This window comes from Amblyomma mixtum, chromosome 9 (genome assembly GCF_055824585.1).
Source record: "Amblyomma mixtum isolate Tamu chromosome 9, ASM5582458v1, whole genome shotgun sequence".
Classification (NCBI taxonomy): domain Eukaryota; kingdom Metazoa; phylum Arthropoda; class Arachnida; order Ixodida; family Ixodidae; genus Amblyomma; species Amblyomma mixtum.
The window spans coordinates 108,767,797-108,793,661 of record NC_143020.1 but is presented as its reverse complement, the minus strand read 5'-3'; the positions used below and the strand labels follow the sequence as shown (position 1 = coordinate 108,793,661).

General features: G+C 44.7%; 1 protein-coding gene across 3 annotated transcripts in view; it reads right to left on the bottom strand.

Annotated features, from left to right (window-relative positions):
• Rab3-GAP (Rab3 GTPase activating protein) overlaps positions 1–25,865 on the bottom strand; it is a 51,881-nt gene that overhangs the window by 19,316 nt on the left and 6,700 nt on the right. The window contains exons 3-20 of one of the 3 annotated variants that reach the window (XM_089561292.1): positions 24,172–24,247; positions 23,172–23,219; positions 21,411–21,486; positions 20,075–20,176; positions 19,206–19,305; positions 18,767–18,868; positions 17,097–17,245; positions 15,269–15,339; positions 14,023–14,106; positions 12,858–12,997; positions 11,578–11,702; positions 10,459–10,517; positions 10,158–10,298; positions 8,932–9,035; positions 4,136–4,200; positions 3,934–4,027; positions 2,638–2,792; positions 1,048–1,294 (exon numbers count right to left, since the gene is read on the bottom strand). In XM_089561292.1, coding sequence (XP_089417418.1) covers positions 1,048–1,294; positions 2,638–2,792; positions 3,934–4,027; positions 4,136–4,200; positions 8,932–9,035; positions 10,158–10,298; positions 10,459–10,517; positions 11,578–11,702; positions 12,858–12,997; positions 14,023–14,106; positions 15,269–15,339; positions 17,097–17,245; positions 18,767–18,868; positions 19,206–19,305; positions 20,075–20,176; positions 21,411–21,486; positions 23,172–23,219; positions 24,172–24,247 — 1,938 coding nt within the window. The remainder of the gene's footprint in view (positions 1–1,047; positions 1,295–2,637; positions 2,793–3,933; positions 4,028–4,135; positions 4,201–8,931; positions 9,036–10,157; positions 10,299–10,458; positions 10,518–11,577; positions 11,703–12,857; positions 12,998–14,022; positions 14,107–15,268; positions 15,340–17,096; positions 17,246–18,766; positions 18,869–19,205; positions 19,306–20,074; positions 20,177–21,410; positions 21,487–23,171; positions 23,220–24,171; positions 24,248–25,865) is intronic. The other 2 variants (XM_089561294.1, XM_089561293.1) reach the window with 2 other exon arrangements.

Below are 25,865 nucleotides of genomic sequence, written 5' to 3'. Positions count from 1 at the left end.
CGGGCCTTGTCATGTCCTTCAACTGTTAAAACACTTTGCCAAGTATAAACACATGAACAGGTTTTAACACACAACGCAAGAGAGAGATACAGAGAGGGGAAAGGCAGGAATAATAGATGTTTCAGGCAACTGGCGTGTATGATGATGCTGAAATAAATTATTTTCCTGCTCATCCTCAACTAGTAAACTTTTGCTTCTGACTGCACAATTTCTATCGGGCCAAAAAAAAGGCCAACACGCAACTGTCATCTGTGCTGCACCTCTTAGTCGTGCTAGGATCTTCTTTCATGCATGTCTAGTAGTGTGCAGTTAGCAAGTCTTGACAGGAGGAAATAGAGGGCATCAAACTTTTGCTGTATGTTCTCTATTTGGAACGATCCACAAGATATTAGTATACACAGATAACGATGTATAATTCTACATCCAGTAAATAATTTATAATTGAATTTTTTTTTTGTTTTCTTCCGTGTACTTTGGGTTTCAACAGCTGTGCTGAGTCTATGCCGACACATGTAAGACTGAAATCAAGAAGGGAGGGTGGGGGGGGGGGGGGTCACAAAAACAGATATAATTGCTACTTGTTCATTCACGGTCCTTCCAAATCCTGAGGTGGGCTGGTGTAAGGGTGGTTGAAAAGCAATAAAACAGTAAAACAATGAGGCAATGATTAGCAACCCCCCCCCCCCTCCTGACCTCAAACCCCAGCATTGATGTCAAAGATACAGTTCAGCTGTTGAAACTGAAACTACACGAAAGAAAAAAAGAAAGAAAAAAGTCGAATTATAACTATACAACAGAGTGCAGATGAAATCCACACGGTGATCCACATTTCCTAATGTCTCACGCACCATTCCTTTAACACCGCTCCATGCTTGGGTCAATTAGCCGGTTTGACATGGGAGAGGCCTTTGCCCTGCAGTGGGCATCGTCAGGCTGATGATGATGATGATGGTGACGACGATGACGATGATAGTGGTGGTGGTGGTGGTGATGATGATGATGCTTGGCAAAACATGCAGGTACAGACACCGGTGACTTTTTTCTTACCAAGCTGCCTGAAGTCGGCATCTGCCTTGATGGTCACCGGTAGGGGAGCGTCATCGTTCCGGTCCCTTGCCGCGTGACTATCGCCAATCTCAAAGCAGCCGAGAAACGCAGGCAGCGCAATGGGATTCTCGTCGCCAAAGGTCACCCGCTTGCTGGAGCTCGGCGCCCAGAGTGAAAGGTAGCGGGAAACATGCGTCAGCACGCACGACACTTTCTTCAGCGGCATCGACAGTTCGTTCGCCACTTCCTGCGAAAATAAAAAAAAAAAACTGAGTTGTTGATGAAGTGCAATAGCTTTTCCCTGCACGTATTACAAAGCGACCAGAGAAGAGACCACCATCATTTCTAAGCCTTCCAAAACATCTCGACGAATGTAGTCCGCACAGTAACGAGTCAATTCAGTTATATCGGTAGTGACCAACTATGGAACAATTTTCGGCACAATGGGGTAGTTTTGCACTGTACATGACGTAAAGCCGTCGGAGAATAAGTCAGCACCATTTCTCAGCCCTCCAAAACACATTGACGGATTTAGTGTGCACAATGACCTGGAAATTCGCCACATCTGCAGTGCCCAGATATGGGGAAAGTTTTAGAGATGGCTGAAATTTACAAAGCTCCTCTCTTTCTGATAACTGTAAAGATTTTTTACCACTAGCACTACTACTACAAAACTTTGGAGAAGCAACAGTCCATAAAAAACAAATGTAATCAATGCTCAGCTGCTTGACACTGAAATGAAATACGACTGCAAAACCACTCAAAGGTACCTCAACTAGTCATGTACCGTAAAGATATACACACGTTCCACAAATGTATCAAACAAAAAGGAGAAAAGTGCAGTTGAACCAAATTTCAAAGGTGTTGTTGGACGTATCGTGAAATGAGAGACATGCATCATCAAAGCAGTAACCAATTTACTTTCACTCGCATGGATGCACCTGTGCGTATAAATGCTGAAGCTATGTGGCTCGGCAGCTAGATTGCTAATATGAAAAGTGGTGCCATCTAGTGGTCCCTGTATGAAATGTGCAGAGGACCTTCAGTTCCCAGCCACCAGGTGGTGCACAGAACAAATTTAAAGTTCCTGCTGCTGACTGCGATTTCCTTTACCCCTTAGCTCAAATCCAATGCTATGACAGTGCATTCACTATTCATGACACTTGTAGGCTTGTTTTAATGTATATTTAAAAATATAAAATTGTAAACAATGTGCATCCTTTAGAGCAACAAGTTATTTGTTTGCTTATAATGCACACATTACTAAAGAAAAGGAGAAAAGATTTGATTTTCATCGGCGCACATAGATGTTGTCCCGACATACTTCTACAAACCAAGAAAACGTACTCCCACCCCTCCCATTTTGAACCGCAGACATTCCTGTTCCCAATTTTTTGTTCTTCAAGGTGCAATTTACTCCCCAAACCCTTCAGGCAATGAACAACACCACCAGTGTTGTCAGTTCTGGCCAAAATGCAGTTTGGAATCACCTGGCACGTCTTGAAATTTTGCGCCCATGTAACTCACATAGACTGGGCACAAACTCAATCCAACGCGCAGTCTGTGTTAAAAAGGTGAACACATATTCACCTCCGGAGAGATTTCTTCTGATGACGCTTCGTAAATGTCGTCAATCTGCGACTTTTCCACAGCCTTGTGAAGCTGGCAAAGCTGCTGCAGTCGTCGGCACGTCCGCTGCAGAAGCTCTGCATCGAAGTCACAGCTCACTTCTTCGTCTTGAGATCCTAAGCAGAGACAGATGAGGTGTAGCCGGTAAATTTCAGGCCAAACCCTGACACACCTAGTGACAAACACGAGATTTCAGTTAGGTTAGATATATGGGGTTTAATGTCCCTAAACCGCTCAGGCTATGAGGGATGCCGTAGTGAAGGGCTCCGGAATAATTTCGACCTCCTGGGCTTCTTTAATGTGCACTGACATCGCACAGTACATGGGCCTCTAGAATTTCGCCTCCATCAAAATTCGACCACCCCTGCAGGGATCGAACCCACGTCCTTTGGGTCAGCAGCCGAGTGTCATAACCACTGAGCCACTGCATTGCCAAACCCGAGGTTTCGGTTTCCTATAAGAAGAGTGGCCTTCAAATGCAACAGAGGACTAACTAAGCAAGATCGGAAAGAACTGTTAATGATGTCAGGTCACATGTTGGTAAAAAAATGCACAAAAAGCTTTGTTGGTCGCAGCAATGCTTTCTTTCCTGCACTTTTTTTTTTTTTTTAATACTGTATTAACCTGGCCCAACCTAGGACTAGCTGAAAAACGCCTTACCTAAACAATGGGTGCTGCATTAGTTAAATGATTTCAAGCATTCACTTAATAGGTATGCTTATCATGGCACGTTTGAAAGTTTATATGAAAGATTGTTTGACACCGCAGTCTGTACAAATAAAATGCTAAAGGGAAGCACTGCCCAGTCAAAGTGCTTTTTTTTTTTTTTTTTCGGCTGAACTGATCTGTCTCGAAACGTCTACAACACCCCAGCTCAGTTAAAAAAAACTGCATCTATAAAAACCGCTCAGCGCTACTTATTCAAGAACACCATCCTAACTCGTTTTTAATGAAGAAGAAAAGAGTTCAAGAATTTCCAGCCCGGATGCACAAAATTGGGCAGCGTAGAAATAGACAAGACAAAGCATATGCTTATACAGTAGTCGTAGGTAGCAGGCCTTAAAAAAAAAAAGGGGTATTTATAAGGACACTTCGTTTTGCCTGTTTGTATGCTGTCCTACCCCCCATGCTATATCAATACATCAATACGATGCAGGGTCAAGAGATGCACGAATCAACCCTTTTAATAATCCGTACTCCCTTCGAGAATGTTCGTGCGAGGCTTACTCACTGACCGTCGCCACATCATGTGCGTACCTTGCATTTCCTGAGCCTTCGGCTCCAGCACTCCCAGCACCGCAGAGACCACAAATCGTGACGCCTTGTTGCTCTGCACGATCTTCTCAAGGGCCTGAATGGAAACGAAAGTGAGGAAGCAAAAGTGAAGACACCATTCTTCCACGGTGCCACAAGTTCCGCACATCGCACTGAGGTCAGCAAGTAAAGGCACATGGCATACCTGTTGCTGTACGCTGGCCGCCTTCATGTCCCGAAGCAGTCGGCCGAGCTTCGCAACCAGCTGGGCTGTGAAGGGAGAGGAGGATAAAGTCAACAACGAGATGACGCCACATTCACTGTCACACTGTACTCGAACAAGAACAAGGTAAAAATGTGCACCTCCAAGGCAACGACAGAGAAAACGACAGGGGAACTGGGTTCCGTCTTTTTCATCGTGGCCACCTTAGAACGTCTGTATGGCAGTGAATCGACTACAGTCGGATACAAGTTAAGAACAAAGCAGCATTTCCCCATCACAGGACCCCCCTTCCAGCCCATGGCGTCGGCTTATTCTCATGAGACTGCTAGCGTGACAATGTAGGGAGCGGTAGATTAACGAGGACAGTCTCCTCCCTTAACTGTTCGGGAATAGTACCTTCCCTGCATTGTCACACTAGCAGGTCAAAAAACGCTTTCCAGAAAACTGGCATTTTTACTTAGTAAAACACGCTGCGGGGCTAGTTGGTTATGCATTTTCTTTCGTTAAAATTTAAGCAGCGCTAACTTTTAGGACGAATACACAGAGGACATGACAGGACGGGCGCCCATCCTGACATGTCCTCTGTGTATTCGTCCTAAAAGTTAGCGCTGCTTAAATTTTAACGAAAGAAAACTGGCATTTTTACGGAGATATCAGCCAGTTTTGCACTACCTATGGTCACGAAAACATCTTTTGAAGTCCCTTCTGGCCTGTTTTCGGGGAAAAGCCTTCGGGATATACATAATTACAAAGACCTTACAGATATGAAACCTGGTGTTTTCTAAAACTCGTGTTCCCCCGCCTTCGAGATTTTCGCGATTTGAAAGCCGCGTCCCCCCTTAAAGGGACCATGAAAAGAATTAAAAGCCGCTTGTAAATGTTAGAAGTGATGCTCAGAAGCATTGACACCAAGTATGAGTCTTCGGAACTGAGCCGGCAATTTATTATGAATTTTTAAAAATCGTGTTTTTTAAAAATCGTGTTTTTTTAAATTCGCGGGCCGCTTGGTGTCTTCGTAGGGAGCAATTCTGAAACCAAAATCGGGAAAACAGACGTCACTAGTCCCATGACGTCGGCAGGCCACCACACGCTGTCATTCGCTAGAGCCGCGGCAGCTTCGACGTCACGGGCACACTTCCGATAGCGGTGAAAATCGTCTGCTCGAGCTGCCGCGCGACCCCCTCGGGCAAGCGCGAGCGAGGGCATTGCCTTCGTGCATATGGTTTTAATTTACCTCTGCCGCCTCTTTCTGTCGCGAGTTCGGGAGCCACTCGCAGTGCCTTTTTCGACCGCCCAAGATGAATACGCCTTGCTGTGTCGTCGGCTGCAAACCCAGTGACTGGCGAGGTGTTGAACTCAGGCATGTTATTCCTAGAGACGTGCGTGAGCGAGCAGCCTGGATAGAGCGCATCGGACTGCCAGCGTCGCACGCCCGCCGAAGACTCCGCGTTTGTGGTCGACACTTCGCACCTGACGCTTACTACTATAACCCAGCGCTCGTTCGACAGTCAGGCATGAATGTCAAGCACCTGAAGCTTCGACCGAAGTCGCTGCCTACACTGTTTCTTCCCGCCGGGAAAGTTAGTTTCCAGCTAACAGCGATCGGTATGAACGTTTACACGATATGATCTGCGATGGAAGACAATTTTATCTACGAGAACTTAAAAAAAGGTGCCGCATTTACTTAGGGCACAGGACGAATTCGAAGCGTTAGCTGTCGCGGAGGGCCTTGGCCTGGCGGCTACGTACTGCTGCGGTTCACATTCGGCTGCTGCTTCGACATGCAGACTCGGTCCCGACCTTCTTTCACTCTCCCGTCCGTTTTACGACCGTAATACCGTATGTTCCTTGTGTTCTAAGTCGGGCGGCGCGATTTTGCGATCGCGCAGCCGGGTGTCCAACATCATTCGACAGCTAGGCTCAGTATATGCACGGTATTTCACGCCAAGACTTGGCAGCATCGGTGTGACGGCCGAACCAGCGCACAAAAAAATAAAACATTGTCCGTGTCCATTCTGCCAACTAGCAAAGAAACCCGACGCGCGCCGCAATCCAAGAAAGCGCCGAGACCGGAGAGACGCTGCCGACGCACGCTGCTCCTCGGGAGTGCGACAACCGGAAGTTGTCAACCGAACGTCAGCGAATGACGTTTTCATGGGCGGAGCCCAGTCCCGGAGCTGTTTTCTTTATTTTTTTATGGTGCCCCGCGCGTACGAGTTGAGGGGGGAGAGGAGGAGGGTGATTTTTAATCGCCTATAACTTCGTTGTTATTGATGCTAGCTCAAAAATTCTTGCACTGGAGTGACGAGTGATGGATTGCCTATCTTTACGTAATCTCAATTAATTTGTTTCATAGTCCCTTTAACCAGCAACCCCCAGGTTACACTCATCACGGGAGAATTTACCAATAACACCAATCACGAGTCGCACCCGAAGTTGAGTTGCTCCCACCATCACAGACGAGTTACAGTCGGCATTTGCATTGGTTGCAGTTTTCAGCACTAGAGGGCGGTAGTTGTCCACGAAACGCGTTTTGTGCTTTTAGCACATTTTAAGCCTGACGACAGCCGTTTTCAACTAAAATAGCCAAACAAATTTGGCGACTTTTGGTACGTTCTTCGGGAATCAATTTAGCCGTTAAAAAAAATACGAAATTTGAAACTCGTGATTCGGCCATGCCTTGACAATCCTGCTTGCATGCGTTCTCTGGCAACAGTTCAGACCGGGCAAGTGGATAACAGCTATAAACAATGTTTGTTCGCCTCTCCCCACAAGAAAAATAATTCATGCCGCAGTCCCACAATGCACTTCAAATATGCGTGCACACAATTAACATTAACCCTGTAGTGGCCATAGACATCAAAAACATTGAATAAATGTTATGAACTTCTACAATTTCCTCACTAATGATACCTTGATTGAAGAAATGTAAAAAAAAAAAATGGGAGATATAATACGAATAAGATTAGTAGAGCATATAATACAAACCAGCTAATTTTAATAATTTTTTAATGTTTAACGACAACAAAAGCTGCACGCAAATACGCAGGTGCATTAAAAAAAATCAAGAGCAAAATTCAAAACTGCCAAAGCAAGACCTGCCAAATTCAAAACCTGCCAATGCAGCATTAGGATGACAGAATTTTCGTCTGTTTTGCCATTAGGGTTAGCTTTTGCATGAATTTATCTTCCAGCAGGCTTCCTGCATCTCTGGCATGTGACACTTTGATGTTGCCTTGATAGATATGTCAGAAAAGTCTGTTTATTCAAGTAAGTTAGAAATTCATGTAGTTCAGTGAGAAGAAATGAAAACTTTTCACGTTTTTACTCTATCGTGGGCGATACACGGCGCATAACGGGATTAAAGATTTATTTATTAGTACCGAGACAGAGACTTCTATCCCAGAAAAGTCATGTGGGTCACAAGGTGGGCAATATTCAAACACAGTGCCAAACCGAAAATATCTAAATTATCTCGCAGAAAACAGTCTGTACAAACACCTTACTCCACTATGGAAATTTTATGACGAAACATAATGATCCCAAGCTCTGAAGTCTCGGCCTCAGCTTAAAATGTGGACAATTATGCTCGCTTGCGGCATCTTGACTGATAATTTGCCATCGATAAATCTTCTTTGATAATAAACTGATCAATTTGATTGAAAAGTTCCCAACACAGTGTTCCAAATAAGCAACATAAACGAGCAAAACGTCCGGTTTGCACAGAGGAAGACACAAAGAAGAAAAGCTTGCAGGACAGAGGAAAGTGGTGCAGAAATACAGCCGGAACCAAAAGTAAGCAGACCACAGTCCTGACATCAGAGTGCGAACATACTTGAGACCTTGCGTGCATCTTTCGTTTCTGCAAGAAAACGCACAATAACCTGAACTAAATCAAACCGAACTATACCGTGCGTAAGCATATAGGCATGAGCATTACCGTAAAAAATAAAACACATTAGAGTTGCACCTCTGCTTGGAACGCAACTGGTGACAACATAAATGAATCCCAGTTTTAATATAAAAAGTGGACTGGCCTGCAAACTTGAGTAGTTTGGAGGTCATTCACTTACAACTAGCCTAAGCCTCATAGCAGGACAAAGGACTCTCCCGGTGCTATCCAATTAAACTCGCCCCGTGCAAGCTTTTGCCATCCAATCCTCAGGTCATTTCCCCACCTGACCTGCACCCTCCCTCCACGCCTATGTTTGCTGCTCACAAATGGATCAGTTCTATAAACAAACATTTCAAATCCACAATTATCCCCAATGCACTATGCTCCGAATTTTCAATGCCTTAGACCCTGGCAAAGCTAGATCGTGCAACCACACCCTGCTTACTTTTTTGCATCCCCACATGAACAGTGAGCAGAAAAAGTTTACGGGACGCTGGTACACGGGGGAGGGGGGGGGGCGATTTCTCTCAGCGTCATGATACAAGCCAATCTCCTGCAATGCCTGCAAGTAACCAGCAGACATGCAGCCCAATCAGCTCACATCAACATCAAGCAACCAGGTGGCATGGCAGCACTCCAGTCAGATCTGTCCACAAGCTCGCACGTCCCGTAAACTTTTGCTGCCAACCGTGCTAGTGAAACTGCATAACGGAAACTGCGTAACGGAAACTGCATAACGGAACTGCGTAACGGAAACTCCGTAACGGAAACTGCGTAACCTGCCACTTGCAGAACAGCGAAGCAGCAACAGAGAGAAGCAAGAAGGAGAGTCGGTGGCCAACGTGTTACAAAGTGGAAAGGAAGCGGGTGTTAGTGTACTGACCTTGCACAGACCAGCACTCACCCTCATCAGCGGGAGGGTCAGCCTCCTTGAGCAGTACCTGCACCTCGTTGAGGAGCTGCCAGTCACGGGCGCGGCTGCGCTCACTGCAGAACACATTGCAGAAGAGGAAGAAGGACAGCCGGTTGATAAGGCACCCCAGCGCCAGCCAATGCCTCAGCCCAAGAATTTGTGTCTTAATCTGTTGCAAGCGCTTGCGCGAGACAACACTCGTTCACACGTGAAGGGGCATTGAGCACTGCTGATGATACAGCTGTAAAGAACAGCTTTGTTGTTCCGGTATTATTCGCATCTTCAGACGAACATCGACGTCAATGGCTGCCTAGCTACATTCACTGCAAGACAATAGTTAGGCAGGCGACCCAAATGAAAAATAAAATAAAATGGCCTCGCCCCCGCACCACTGCAAGACGAAAAAAGGCCTCTGCAATATATCTCTAATGAACCTTGTCCTGCAGCATTGTTCCAGCATTATTTGCCTGCACATGATATTGATTAGAGGCTGCTGGTAGAGGCCTTTATCCTACAATAGGGCTGTACTCTGACGCTGATGATGGACACAACCAATGGAAAAAATAACAGCATAGTGCCACACTAGAAGAAAAACAGTTCTTCTGCCAGTTAGCATGATTAAGAGCTCCTGTCTATTTAAGTAGCAAGTAATGGTTTCGTTTTGTGAGCTTTTAACACCCTGATGACTCAGGCTATGAGGGACACCGTAGTTGAGGGCTCCGGATAATTTCAACCACCTGACGTTCTAATCTGCACTGACATCATGCTGTACACGGGCCTCTAGCATTTCCCCTCCATTGAAATGTGACTACTGCAGCCGGGAGTAATGGAGTGCCTAATATCAATCTGCTCACGTCACGCGCATTGAGAAACATCACCGATTTTGTGATCAACAACGGCTATGTTTTGTATGATTGCAACAAATGACTACTGGACCTATCAGTTTTGCCCAATCAAATGGAAAGATGTGCTGTAACGAGATCACCATAGAAATATTTGCTAGTACAAAATCACACAAATTATGTACACCGTAAAGCAAAAAACTGCAAGCAAAAACTGCAAAAACTGTGGTTTCTTCCTCTACGTGCATCATCCTTCGCACTGTTGATATATTAAAGAAAAAAAAAGCCAAAGTGAAGCTCATGCTAGTGACACAAGGTGGGCCCATCACACTGTGCACTCCAAGGAGTGACTACCTTAGCACCCGATGGAAAGGCACAGCGACGGCGTACAGCTTTCCCTCGGCTGTCATGTAGCAGCAGGGGTAGGTGTTGGGCCGGACAGTCTTCACCAGCACGTTGTTCAGTCCCATGAGGGTGTAGTTGTTGTACACAAGCCTGGCAGAAAGCAGCAAACAGCTGAGATCAGATCTTACTCACTCATTTCAGTTGCGTACAGTTCATTATTTTAAAGTAAAAAAAAAAATGATGCAACATGCAACTATCGACACCCTACCACCGCCCAACTGCAGAGAAAAAGAAAATACTTTCTCCCTACCTGCCACCCTTTCCAACTTCAAAGGCAGCAACCCTCGATGACTGATGGGGACACCACACCTGGGGAAGAAAAGAGGTAAGTATGACAAAAAAAAGACTGCACATAAACATCTTCATTACCAGGCTTGAAGCATTCAACTCCACGGAGAAAAAGTCACAGGCTATCAAGAGATTCGTGCAGTGGTGTATGTGTAAACATAACAGACCTGACTGTGCAAGCGATTAGTGTGGATGAAGAACTATCAGTACAGGTCCGACCACTTCAAAGAGTGAAGTGAGAGAGACCTGAAGGAACGGGCTCCGCCGCCGACCTGTTATAAAGCATGCGGACTGAGCTTTCCTCCTCTCAATTTTCCCTCCCCCACTCCACTTATCTGATTGGCAGTCATCTGTCCTCCTCACCACATGACTCCTCCCACAGTCTGATTGGAAACTCTCCTCCTGTCAACATCCCACTAAGCAGCATCACACAACAAAAGATAGACAAACTTTGCAAACACGGCAGCAGTAACGGCAACGTTATTAAAAGAACTCGGTGAAACATAGCAGCATAAGAAATGAAACTTAAATCTTTAAGGAAGCAATTTTTGCTGAGTCTATAAAAACTCTATAAAAGAATAAGAATAGGCGTTTATGTTTTGTGCTTTTTTTTTATACAGCGATAGCTATATAGCTATGAGACCGCGTCAACAGTGGCAATGGTGTCCACACATGCCTTTACCCCCACATCCCTCCCCACCCTATGACTGCTCCACACCCCGACAAATTATGCCCACATACGCCCCTGCCCATAATTACTAAACACTCTTAGTGGCATTCACATTTAACACCATCCCAGCTGTTCCTGAAATTCCCGTCATACCACAAGGGTAAACACCCGGGAAGATGCCCCACTATTTTGTTCACATACTCCTCCTCCGTTCATTCACACATTTTATCACTCACATATTTACCCATTCTACCATAGTCTTTTCTTCGCTCACCTACATCTTCATTTCTTTCTTTATCTCTCACTGCTGAATTCTTCATAACATTTTCATTTCCTTTTCTCATTCCGAAAGCTTATTTTTATCTTTGCTCAAGGAAAAATTCAAGCGCATCAAAAGGCGAACACACTGACCTCAACAAAGCCCCACCGCGGTGCGTAGACGATGAGAAACTGCGTTCTCCTGGGCACCCCATTCACTGCGGTGTCAGGCGAACTATCTTCCACCTCAATCCAGCCACACTCAGCATCCCGGTAGCCTGGTGATGCAGTCATCACATGCAGAGAAAGTTGCCATTACACTTTATCATGGCATCGGTGTTAATCCCATAATCCCCAGCACACAACACAACCACACCTGCGCATTCATTCACAACCATGCCTCAATTTGAGGGGTGTGTGAATTGTAGCCTAGTGTTGCAGTCATCGCATGCAAAGAAAGAAGCTGTCACACTTTATCAGGGCATGGGTATTAATCCCATAATCCCACATAGCAAGAGAGGAGACTGTCGATAAGTGCAAGCCTACCGTTGCAGGTAATCAGAGAAGGTGATGTTCACCAATTTCTTCACCCAAGAGATGACTTTCACTGTCACCTCGTTCAACGAGCTGTCTGAGAGCGATGACAGGTGTTCCACAATCTCAAGGACAATAGTAATTGTTCAATGAATCAACTCTTTTTGCTTCGCGATAACGTGCTTTCCCCCAACCCCACACAAAGAGCACTCTGCCCTTAATTGGATCCTTTGAAATACAACTGTGAAAGACACAGATTATTCTTTGGATCTTGCCTGCGACTTCTGCAAACCTCGCCTTTATGGGAAATTGTGTAATGACAGAAATGGGGTCCCTGATGCCAACAATAGTGAACTGCGAAAGTTAAAAAAGAGCAAGCACATAATGAAAAATAAATCTATCACATGGAGGAGAGGTCCTCAAACTATACTGCCTCAAGGAACCCTAGCAGCCTTCAAATTATGCCAAGGAATCCCCCACCCTTCCCAAACCAAGTAAGCTCGTATTAAAATCGACTATGAAAATAGAGCTCGTGCATGAAATTTGTCAGAAAATGAATGAGTAGTAGTATGTGCTCGCTAGATTCAAGTTACTTCAATACCAATGTAAGGCCCATAAAACAAAAACTATTTGCAAGCATTGATCTGCTGCCCCTCTTCAAGCTACCTACTCTGTCCATTACATAAAAGTTTGACGTTACCAGTAATTTAACAGCGCATAACATAGCACTTGGACAGTTTTGCCGGCAGTTTCCTCACTGTGACAAGCTGTCCTGAGAAGCCTTTTATCCCCTGTTAACTGGCTCCTACAATATGGCAGTCTTACAATGCCATGCAGCTGTTGCCCAAAGAAAACTAGGCTGCCTCCGAAGCTACAAAGAACTAACTACAAGGCTGTACCTTTCCAGATGCGTGTGGCGGTGTTCTGAAAGACGCTGAACAGCACTATCCGGCCGACGCTGTCAGTGACAGCCGCCATCTGTTTGCTGGGAGACAGGAAGATCTTTGAACCCTTCCGGTGCTTGTCAAAGATGCCACACCTGGAGAAAAAAAGAGCCAGGAAAACGCTTCATCCTTTGCCAAAGACGGCTAGAAGTAGCATAAATTAATTAACGAAAAACCAAAAAAAAATCCACCGAGTTTTTGCTCTCAGAGCAGTTCGATGGCTGAGCCTTTAGTGACTCAGCGAACATCTGTATGGCAGTGAAAGTAACTTTCACTGCTCGAGAATTTTGAGATAAAGTTCGTATATAATTTCTTCTAATTCCGCCAATTCAAACTAGTAACACTCGTAATGCCGCCAACTGCGTAGGTTTGCTTTGTTTTATTTTCCATGTTTATGCCATGCATTTTGTCTCCGCTGTGCCATAAAAGTGCTGCAGCAGTAGAAAAGTTACCAAACAATCAAGTGCCTAATCTTTTGCTCTCTGTTCTGTGCAAAAAAAAAATATGGCAACATGCGCCTTTCATCTTTACCTCTTTCCAGCTTACAACAGCTTCGTTTTTTTGTATTTTTTTAAGTAGCATCTTTGTCATCAGAATGCAAAGATCAATCTATTTGCCCTCGGTGCTCCTTTATCTGCCTGAACAGAACAGAGAAACTTGGCCGCTGTTCAAATTATCGAGCGGAGACCAACTCTTCAATCGAGTCCCTGGGAGCAATATCTGCAGGAGGTCCGACTACCCTGACAAAGCAAGCATCTTTCGTTGCGACCACTTGAGAGCGCTATAACTTGCAACATCTGGGTATTGTATGCCTCGCCGTGAATTCATCCTACTGCTCACTGGGGGCTAAACAACTGGCAAGTACACACAGTCGAAGGACAGTTTCGTGCAGATCTCAATTTGCAAAGAGTGAAATGAAATATATATAGCATTTACAAAAGCATACATTATTAGTCAATGAACAATTGAAACAACAAGCAACTCAAGCAAAGTGTTGCCGATTTATTTCGTCAGCCACAAAAAAGAAGGCTATGATTTTACTAGCAACACTGTACCATAACTACTCATACAACTTGTATGATAACGACACTAAACTATCTGACTCAACACCAAAACTTACCGCATCGGCACACCTGTGGCAGGTTCAATCGGGGGAGCCTTCACTTCTTCCGGCTGGGCCTTAGTGAGTTTACCAAGCAAGGAACTGCAAAAAGAAAAAAAAGGAATAACAACGATTCTCATAACAAATGTAACAAGAATGAAGCAATTAGCCCAATTCACTATAAAACGAGAAAGGGGTTAATGATGCTGCGCGGCACCGATTCCCAGGCTTAGTCCTTCTAAGGAACCCTTTTCTGTCAGCTGCTGGCCAGTGTAGTCGTTTCTTGGAGAAATAAATGACATCTGCGTCAGCATAGATCGCAACCCTCTGTTCCCAAGACCACAGCCCGTCATGGCCGACTTGCACCCAACACACCAACAATCACAAGCCTGGGTGGCGGCCCCCGCAGCTGCCTCACAACCTCCCCAGATTTTGCACGAATCGTAAGCAGCTTTCTTCAGCCCAATGAAGGACAGAAGAGCACTGAAGGCACACATTTTCAGTTTTCTCACAGATCAAAAGCGCACATTAACTAGAGTTGACTTACCACAAATGCACCACTTAAGGCGGGATGAGGGTCTTAAAACTAACTTTTTTATTTATGGCTAGAATCTCATGAAGTTTTGCACACAGATGCGTTTTTCTCATCTGATTCCAAATATGTAATCATAACTGAGGTGGTGGTCTGAAATCTTATAAAGCCTAGAATGTAATTAGGTAATTTCTTACACAGCTTTAATAAACTTTCTCATTGCATTTTGTTGCTTTTAACCACATGAATTGATAGCCAGAGAGTTCCCAGACCTGGTGACATTCTTCACTTTTCTCTAAAGGCATATCATCCTGATATACTATGTGAAGAGTAAAAGGTCGCATGACACTGCAACTCATTAAGCTAATCGTAAATTGCTAGCTATACAGAGCCTAAACAAAAGAAGTAAGAATGTCATCAGGTATGGTAAATCTCTGGCTATCAATTCCTGTAATTGAAAGCAACAAAATGCAATGAGAAAGTTCATTAAAGCTGGGTAAGAAATTACCTAATTACACTTTAGAATTTAAGATAACTTTTGATCAAAGACTACCAGCTCAATTATGATTACATTTTTGGAGTCAAAAGAGAAAATCGCACCTGTGTGCAAAATTTCATGAGATTCTAGCAATAAATAAAACGGTTAGTTTTAAGACCCACATCCCCCCTTAAATCTATTCTAGCCACAAAGAATTAGAACACACACAAAAAGAAAAAAAGAAAAGCCCTTACTCGGCTAGGAATGTCTTGACCCGTGACGCAACAGCAACAGCAACGTCAGTGAGTTGGGGTTGGACAAAGCCCTGCAAGCAAGAAGCAGAGAATGACTTGAAGTAAATCATTCATTTCCGAAGCATCATCGTGTCTTGCTGCTATTCACATCTGTGCTTCAGGAATTCCTGCCTTCGGAAGGCCACCCAAGAATATGTCTATTGGATTTCCAGATGCCTTAGAGTTTGTCTTGATGTGGCTTCGCGGTTGACATACGGCATTAGATTACTTTCCTGTATCACCTCAAGACGGGCTCATGGTTATCAGGATGTTCATTTGCCACACAAGATTGCAGCAATTTTAGGAGCTATCATAATGTCAACCAACACAACATGTGATGACATATACAAGCATCAGCCAGCTAAGAGGTACAGCATTCAGTTCGATGGTTACCATCCATCACCTAAAGTTCTTAATCAAACAAGGATTCAGCCACTGGTAACTGGTGGTGATCTTCATTTCCTGCTCTTGTCACTCACAGTAAACCAGAAGAGCATCAAAGTTCAAAAGCTGTCAGTACTCTCTAAAAAATACACTTAATAAGATTACCAATATTTATCTGTACCTTGCCAATAATTAAGCACTGACAAGTCTGCAAAGTCTGTAGGAAAAAAAACTACGCCGAAATTTTTTCCTTCTCCTCAAATAATAGAATTACCTTCCTGACTACATCACTTCTATATCAAACTAGCAATCATTCCCAGAGAAGTTGCTCAAACATTTTACAGACCACTGCATAGACTGGTGCACTGTTAGTGCTGTTGTTTGTTTTTGTCTTGTTTTTGTTTTGTACTTTGCTACCTGTGTTGGAGATCCCATGATTATGCCTTTTATTTAGTACTGTGTAACGATGTGCCTTCCTTACCCTGCATATTTACACCTTCAATGTTTGTTCTGTAACTGCTGAGTTTCGTATTGCAATAGGCCCCTAGTCTCCCGTGATTCTGCGATTCTGCGAAAAATATCAGATTTAAGCATTTTTTGCAGAATTTAGCGTTAGCAGTCAAGTTCTCATTTTTTGATACAGTTGTTGTTATGGACATGAGTAGGATAGAAACAACAGTAGCATGGGAAAATGACTATTTACCTTATTTGCATAAGTATAACAAAAGGGGGATGTTGTTATGATTACAATGAAATCCCAAACTGCTCAGGCTAACCGTAGCCAAAGGAGGATCCGCTTCAGCTCAGGCTTCTACCAGAAAAATGATTGGAGCTTACAAGCAAGTGTAGACTTAGTTGAGAATCGACAGCCCTGGCTGCCAAGTGGCAGGTGTACCTGAAAACTGCTCGAGAACTGAAATCTTGCGACAGAGACCTCGCACAGTTTCTTTCTAAGTAAGACAAACAAGGTGGAGACTTCAACATCCTGCCTTTCTTAGCTGGAATGGAAGTGACCCCAACACTCTCTTCCACTGAGCTCAAAAATTTGTAGGTCACAGTCAACTCTGTTGCAAAGGGATCAACCAGTTGTTATAGAAATCTAATATCAAACAAGCGCCATTCTTTGAACGGAGATAACAGGAAAACATTACTTGATATTGCATTACAACACAACAACCCCCTTCAATTTTTAAAGAGGAACTTCTGCAGCATGCATGGCATGTACTCAGATAATAAACGCATGTTTCTTTCATGTGTCTAAAGATTTCCTCGGAATTTTCCGCAGAATTTAAGAGTTTTCCTAAATTACGCTTATTATTTCATGTTTACCATTAACAAGTAGCCCTCCTTACTCAATTCCCAAGCAGGCCTGTAAGGTAACGTGTATTACATAAACCAGGCTGACCTCCTTGGCGTAGTAGAAGCCAAGGTACGGATCCGAGCCTGTCGCGCACATCAGGCTTGAGGCTGCTGCCGAGAAGCGCACCATGCCTCCGTGTGTCCTGTGGATTGACTCCGTCACCATCTGGTCGAAGAGCCGTGGTGCCACAGTACCTACGTGACCACAACCAAGTGTGGTTACACACATCCAAAACAGTGTCATGGCAACATCATGAGAAGAAAAAGCAATAAGCCTATTCTACAAATATTTCTACACGAGCCTATCAACATACAAGCCTCCTTTTTGCAAGACTTGGTCCCCATAAAATGGTGATGAATGTAAGGACTGCCCACAAACAACTAACTGCAACGTTACATTCATAAACTCATCATCATCATCATCAGCCTGATTACGCCCACTGCAGGGCAAAGGCCTCTCCCATGTCCCTCCAGTTAACCCTGTCCTTTGCCAGTTGCGGCAAACAAACTCAACAACAACAAACAACATAACAAACACAACAAAAATAACAAACTCAGTTTATGTTAAAATGCCCCCCCCCCCCCTCCCCCCTGAAAAAACTAGGTCCAAAATAAAATCAGAAAGGCAACAAAGCATGGCTGGCACTCACGAGACCCTAAGCAAACCTGATGTAATTTTTTTATTTCTGTCTTTTCTATTAGTGCAACATGGTGCACTGTTTTTTGCCCTTACTTACATTACAAGAAATTTTCAGGAAGTTCACAGAATGCCTATAACCTGTCCATTGTATTACATCATCATTGTATTGGGGTCTATTCAAACATTTGCGAGTGCCATCATCACTGTGCACTCTATGTCACGCGTCGAGTGTCATGTGTTGAGTGTCACGTGTGTAGTGTCATGTGTGTAGTGTCACGTGTCGAGTGTCACGTGTGTAGTGTCATGTGTGCAGTGTCACACAGTTCTACAAACCTCATCAGCCATGACAATGATGCTCTACATTTTAAAGATGGACGGATGCACCATGTACCAAGTAAAATTTAAGTGCTGCTTACTAACACACGTGCGTGTGCTTGAATGACAAAGGCACACTGGATTTAAAACTTTCAAAAAACAACTCAGTTGAAAGCTGCAGCTTTGGAGTCCCCTACATACCAAGAGTGCTTATAGAGCTGGTGGTTCTGACAATTCAAAAGGCTTGCGACAATGGTAACATCTAGTCTATTTCAAACGAGACAAAACAGATCTGCACAGCCGATCAAACAAAAAATAAGTATTGCATCATAACTTCCAGAAAACTGCCCAAGGTTTTTAACAAGAACTTTAACAGAGATTCTTCAAAGCTCACTCTTCAACACTGTTCAATGGATCACTGCAGTTATCATATCATAAAAATAAAATGTAGGCATGCTTCTCCATGTTAATGACTGCAGTAAGATAAGGCAAAGATTTTCGAGTTCATTCATTCCTACATTCCTTTAAAAAGCACGACTAACAGGAGATGTAAGATAGCAATGTCTGTGCTAATCAGGAAAACCAATTACATCTTTTGTCAAAGAGAAGCCCACCTCAATGAGACCACGGAAGAACTGTCCAAGTTTGTTTGAACGGGTATTTCAAGAGACATTCCGCAGGGCCGGTTTATCAACACGTTTCTCACTTTTAGCAACGAAACAAACGAAAAAGCTGCTAGAGATCGTCTTGAAGAAACTCACCAACACATTCGCTATCTCGGACCTGGCGAATATCCTGGGGGCCCCACTTCTTGTAGCTCAGTGGTGGCGGGGTCACCACAGGACCTTGACTGCCAGCACTACCTGCGAACATTCAAGGACAGTTTAAAAGAAAAGGAATCCATCCAGAACCTAAGAAAAGGAATCCATCCAGAACCTCATACAGTGAACAACGCCCGGCTCCCTGTCGTTTCCTGTTGCCAATGCCTCTATACACAAGCAGCGTCACTGGCTCAAACAAACGACACCCGGCTGTTCTCCGCATCTGAGCAGTAAGTTGCTTACACACAGAGAATGCCTGAGAATAGGAAAAGCAACTGAGCAAATATCAAGCATGCATTTTCTTTCTCCCAAGCGTGATCTCCCTAGACCAGCTGTTTTTACTAAAGTAGGACCAAAAAACGAGCAAACACAGCATTACCTCTAGCCAGCTGATTACGGCAGGCTCGAAGAGTCTGGAACAGACCAAATCCCTCGAGACAGACCACAGCACGTGGGTATGTGACACGCACCTCGTCTTGCTGCGAAAGAAATTGAAATTGAAAGGAGATTAAATTGACAGCCACGAATTCCTTTAAACTTGCGAGGCATTCACACTCTTGGAAAACAAAAAAGAATGAGCCGTTTTCAGAGCTTTTGTGAGGATGTGCATGAGTTTCCCAATCTGGCCTTTCAATTTACGTTGAGAAACTTCCACATTTCTCAACATTGCACATCAGCCATAGGCCTATAATTAGCAAACGCCAACAGAAGGAAAATACTAGTCTGAAATTAGTACACACTAACAAACAGATAGTAGAGTAGTTACTTCACTGTTTCTATGCAAAGGGGACAGGCTGACTATCTCCACTGCTCAAGTCTGTTGCTGTCACTGCAGCCGTGTTCCTTCTTTTGTTTGCAGGCACGTGTTCCCTCAACAACCATGCAGTTGCCAAACTTGTTTCACCTCTGCACATGGTGTCACAATGACAAGCCCTGTTGCCTCCGTATTGACGTAACACATGGTCACCATCACAAGCTTGGCATCAGAACCATTACCGGTCTACATGTCAATGCGTGACAAGACATCGTCCCCACCACAGTCATCAGTCTCATAATCTCCACATGCCACAGCAGAATAAATGGCTGCTAGTAAAAATTTAGCCTCCAAACCATGTCTTGCCATCTCCATATGAGATGATGATGAAGGTGGTAGTGGTGGTTGTGGTGGTGATGATGATGATGACCATAATGACAACGATGATGATGATGATGATGATGATGATGATGATGATGATGGACGGACCTCACCTGCTCTCCAAACCCGCTGAAACGTCGTGGCACATACGTCTGGCACTTCAGCGACAGCACCGGCTCTTCGTGAAGGATCTGGTTCAGAAGCAGGCGCCCATCCTGGATGAATAAAAAAAGAGAAAAGAAGAAGCTGATCTGGTTGAAGTGAGGACTACAACAAAACAAGTAGTTCAGAAGAACTTCTTGCTAGGTGAGTTGGTGCATGGCTGTTGCTAGGAACAAGTAGCGCATACACAAAATACGAGCACAGGAAAGATTAAGATGGAAAGAGCGCAGCACAACAATACGAGTTGTCGTGACAATATCTGAAATTAGCACAAATGAGACAGACATGTAAAAACAGGGCAGTGAGCTCGCACAAACAGAACACAAGCAAGGTTTTTTTTCCCAACTTTTCACGTGTTTGCCTCAAAACTGTCAAGTGTTTACATAGTGCAACCACCCCGGAGTAGAATTTTCAACCTTCAAAGTGACCAATATTTGAGTGATGACGCATGTTTCAAAGCACGAGCAATCAAATATGCAGAGAATGAAGGGAAGCATAACCCTAGGTCTCTTCTAGCTTTCTGCAGGAGCATCATATCGCTGGAAGAGTAACCGGTTTTGCGAATTACTTCAGAAATTATTTCAGCCGCAGTATTCGAGTACACTGAGAACTTTGTTAAACTGATAACTTTATTTTAAGGAGTGTTCAAACATTTCACTCGATGCAGAGGATCAAAACTTGTTCATCAGGTCAAATTCATAAAACTCGGTTTTGAATTAAGGTTTACTGTCTGTCAGGTAGCCTAGCATCAGGTCCTCTCAAGAATTCTTCTTAAGTCCACACTGGTAGTGCTAGAGCCAAAAAGAGCTTTGTAATGCAAAGCCAGGAAGAGGCCAATCAGGTGCACAAGACACAGACAAGACACAAATGGCATCTTATCTTTTGTGTTTCACATAAATGTTTCATCACACTGTTATCTTACACAGATAGAAGTGATAAGTGAAAATAAAGTTAATTTTAGTATGTTAGCCCCTTACATTAACATTAAAAAAATTTTTTCACAAAATCATTCCAAACAAGAAAACCAACATACCAAAGGGCCCGAGACTTTTTGCATTCTGCGAGCATTGCAATATGCAAGCCAGGCACCAGTGTGAGCACTGTGAACTTACAATGTTGCATAGCAGACTGAGGTACAGATTACTAGAACTCCGACACATGTCCAAGGAGGACACGCCATTGAAAGGGAACTGAAGGGCTTTAAAGCAAGGAAAGAAAATGAAAAAAAAAGAGAAAAACAAAGAAAATATGGCACCTTTGGAGTGCACTGATGTATTCGCCTCTCACCTCAGTGTACATGTGAATGTAGCCGGATTTGAAGCCAACAATGACACAGGTCCAGTCCGGCCCACCTTGGTAGCTTCTTGAAGCAAGCAAGAGATATAAAAGTATAACGGACTGCTGTGAGTGACAATGCATTCTTACAATTACATAATGTAACACCCTTAACCCTTTTAGAACCCATAAGTCAATTCCAGTTCAAAACAAATAGCACATACATTCATCAAGAAAGCCAATTCATTAGTTTTGGAATGAAAAACTCTAATGGTTAATTTTTCAAACGCATGCACAAAATTTCCTACGAACTGTCAAAATAATTATAAACTAATATATTAAGACAAGAGGATTTATGAAATCAACACCCCCGGGATCATGGAATCATTCTGTGTTTCGAAGGTGCACATGATGCATGAAGTTCAGGAAAAAAAACTGACATGACAAGATGACGGATTCTGGACTACACAAGATGGCCTCAGAGGAACACTAAAACTAACTGATAATACTGCAAAGGCTTGTGATGTTTGTTTGTTCTTGATCAAAGCTGCCGGCACACAGCTTTATCTCTTTCATTTGTGATGCAAGATAGGACCAGGTTTATCTGAAATGATCGCAGCCATGTGCAACTGTCTCCACATTGTTCAAGATTGTTGTGGCTACTTTTTGTGCTTTATCTCGAAAGTTCTTGTCGCTTTAAATTCAGTGCGGCCGAGAGCAGCGGTGATTCCGTTCTTCGACCACCACCGAGCCCATTTGTTGCTATCGCCGCCGCCAAGTTGTTCAGTTTTTTAAAGGCACAAGTAAGCCCAAAAAGTGTTTTCTTTTGGTAGCCTTTAACTGTTTTTCTGGGACCTCCGTCCCCTCCACCTGTCATCTATTTTTTTCAAAATATGAATTAAGACCTCCAAGGCATAAAGAGGGCCTTAAATTTTGCTCTGTCTGCAAGACAATCAGCAAACATTGCAAAAAGTTACAAAAAGTTACAATATAGCTGATTAACCAGCCATGTCTTAATCTTCATTTCACCACCCAAATACATTTCCCGTTGCACTGATCATTGGCACAAGGTCGGGACTGCAAAATGCCATACCAACCCGTTTTCAGTCTCACCTCCCCAAGACTTCCATCGAGTGGAACTGCCTTCCCCCAATATTGCAGCCATTAGAGAATACCTATGTTCTGGTTTGGTTTGGTTTATGGGGTTTAACGTCCCAAAGCGACTGAGGCTATGGGAGACGGCGTAGTGGAGGGCTCCGGAAATTTCGAAATTTCGAAGGGAGAACCTATGTTCTCACGATGCACTAGCTAACTTTGAATATTCAGGAGAAAGTTGAATTTGTGTTGCACTAACATTCACTGCATTGTGTTCATTGTTTTGTTTTATCCTATGTAACCCACTCCCCTAGTAATGCCTTTGGCCCCGAGGGTGCAATAAATAAATAAAACAAATAAATCAGACACTTCTGCTTTAGTAAATAAAGACTGATGTGATGTAAATTCAAGAGCCTCATAGTTCACAACAAGGCAATCTCGCCAGAAGCAGAACTCCATAATCTGCAAAACCTTCACAATCTGCAGCTGTGTACTCATCGCCAATGCCACCAAGCTTTTCTACAAGAAGAACATTTCATAACAAAAGAATTTTTTGCAGAAACACACAATCAAGGCAAGTGCTGCCAAAAGTTCTGTAGCCTACGCAGTTAAAAACAAGGAAAGAATGTCATTGTCACAATTTCCTTGCATACAATGGTTCGTGACGCAATCACTCACCGCTTCTGGGAGCTCATTGGCAGGCAAAGCAAGGCAGTGACAGAGTCCCTGAAATTGCAAGCACAAGTTTTTCTTCAGTTCCCGGCAGTAAATGAAGCTTGCTCGTGGCAAAAATGACCGCACTCTCATTCATCTGGACCAACGCACGTCGGCTTGTTCATTTATATCGATCTATCTCAGTTCATTAAAGACAATGCTCAATGGTTACAAACAAGAAACGGATATCGCTACAGCAAGAGAAATCATTCATTTCTTTATTTTCATTCAACAATCAAGCAATATAGTCAATACAATACAAGCAATACAATGCCGACTATCAACGATTGTGAGAGTTGCCATCACTGCCATCGAGTTACTTTCAATTCTTTGCGGGAACAAGAGCCCCAGAATAGAAAGTTGGTTTCAAGATGCATGCCACTTTATGCACCATCATTGTATGTGACAATATCTGCATCCATTTCTGCATTCTGACAAGATGATCAGATAGCAGAAGGCCATATACCAATAGAACAGAAACACCAATTATGAAATATGGAATGCTACAAATAGGATTGTTTCATCCAGCATTATTAGGTACCGATTAAGCCACTCATTCTGTACAAACTTCTAAATGTAATAGCCAGTATTTTATCTTTTCTTTTTTGCTTCATTCTTTTAAGCTTGTGTTCTAACTCACATCGAATCAAGTTTGGTGCCCTGTGGCCCAGGTTGCCGATCCACCACTAAGCCCCCCCCCCCCAACTACTATTATGACTACTATGATAAAACACCAAGGGAAAGATTTAGTTTCTACTCGACATTCAAGACACCATCACTATCAACTGCCTGGTCAAGTCTACAGAAGGATAAAGGTCAGTCCAGGCAATATCCAGCTACACATATTCTACGCCACACGATTCTGAACTGTAGAAGACCGCCAAGACATTACGCAGGATATTCAAGACAGTGAGATGAAACAACGTAACCGAGAGTCAACACAAGCAAGGAGGTGAAGTCTCACCCGTTGGACACACGGAGCTGGCTGTGGAAGGACACTTCAAATTTCCAGTCGTTCCTCTCCGCCACACCATGCTTAGCTGCGGAAAAGCAAAATGCAAGACGCCACTGAAGTGAGGTTATAGCGCCCGGCGACGCTATAGAGCGCCGGCGCTAAGATCGGCGTTACAGCGCGCGCTAGAAAGAGAATAAAGTTGGACTGCGCGTGCTCGGGGCGCACGCCCGGCACGGGTAGTTCGGAACGAGAAGCCTGCCACGCTGGTCGTCTTTCTGTGGTGCTCCGCTGCGACCCCGCAAATCCTCAACAGTGGTGACTCCGGCCTAAGACATGACCGACCCCAGCAACCTACCGCCCTCAGGCGGCCTTCCGCCTGACGCTACCTTGCGCCCACGGGACGTCGCAGCTCTCCAGCTCCGCCTACCAACATTCTGGCCCAAGTGTCCGCAGACCTGGTTCGCCCAAGTGGAAGCCGTCTTCCATCTGCACCACGTCACCTCGGAGGCATCTCGGTTTCGTCATTTGCTTTCCAACCTGCCTTCGGAGGTGGCTCAAGAGGTAGCGGACATCATCGCTGCACCCTTGGGCGATACCCCGTACCAGCGACTAAAGCAGGGCATCCTGGACCGCACCACGGCGTCCGAGAGTGCGCGCCTCCAGCAGCTGCTCACCTACGAAGAGCTTGGAGACCGCCGCCCCTCCCAGTTACTCAATAGTATGCGGCAGCTCCTGGGCGAAACCAATGCAGACCCGAATGGCGCACTGTTGCGGCAGCTCTTCCTACAACGCTTGCCGCAGTCGTCCCGCATCGTCTTGGCTGCTGCGGGCGACTTGACCCTTGACCGCCTCGCCCAGCTCGCTGATCGAGTCCACGACGCGACTTCTCCTTCCGTCGCCGCCCTCTCTTCTCCACCGGAGACCGCCGTCATTTCACGGTTAGAGGCCCAGATCGATCAGCTGGCCGCTTCTATCGATGCCCTTCGGACGTCCTCTCATGCCTCGCACGGTTTATCCTCAACACCTCGCCGCCGTTCGTCTTCCCCGAGTGGTCCGCACTCGTCCAGTCCTCGCCGTCCGCGTCTCTGCTGGTATCACCGAACTTTCCAGCACAACGCTCGCCGCTGCACTCCACCATGCAACTGGTCGGGAAACGCGCAGCGAGATCACTGACAGCGGCGTGTGACCTCGCTCTTCAACCTGGCCGCCTTTTCATCGTCATGGATCGCATTTCTGGCCTGCGCTTCCACATCGACACTGGCGCCGAAGTCAGCGTACTGCCGGCCTCCAAAGCAGACCGTGCTTCCAAGTCACATGGACCTACTCTTCGTGCGGCCAACTCAACCTCCATCGCAACGTATGGTCTCCGATCCCTCACTCTGGACATTGGCCTACGGCGCACGTTTCGATGGGTCTTCATCGTCGCCGATGTACATCAACCCATCCTCGGTTCCGACTTCCTGACGCATTTTGATCTGGACGTCAGCATGCGTCACCATCGTCTCATCGACAGCAAGACGCGCCTTTCCATCACTGGCGTTATATCAGCTGTCGCTTCCACTGGAATCCGAACTCTGCTTCCGTCATGCCCGTATGCTCAAGTCCTCGCAGACTTTCCCGAGGTCACGAAGCCTTGTAATTTACGTCAGCCACCCAAGCACGGTATCACCCACCACATTGTCACGCGTGGTCCACCTGTCGCA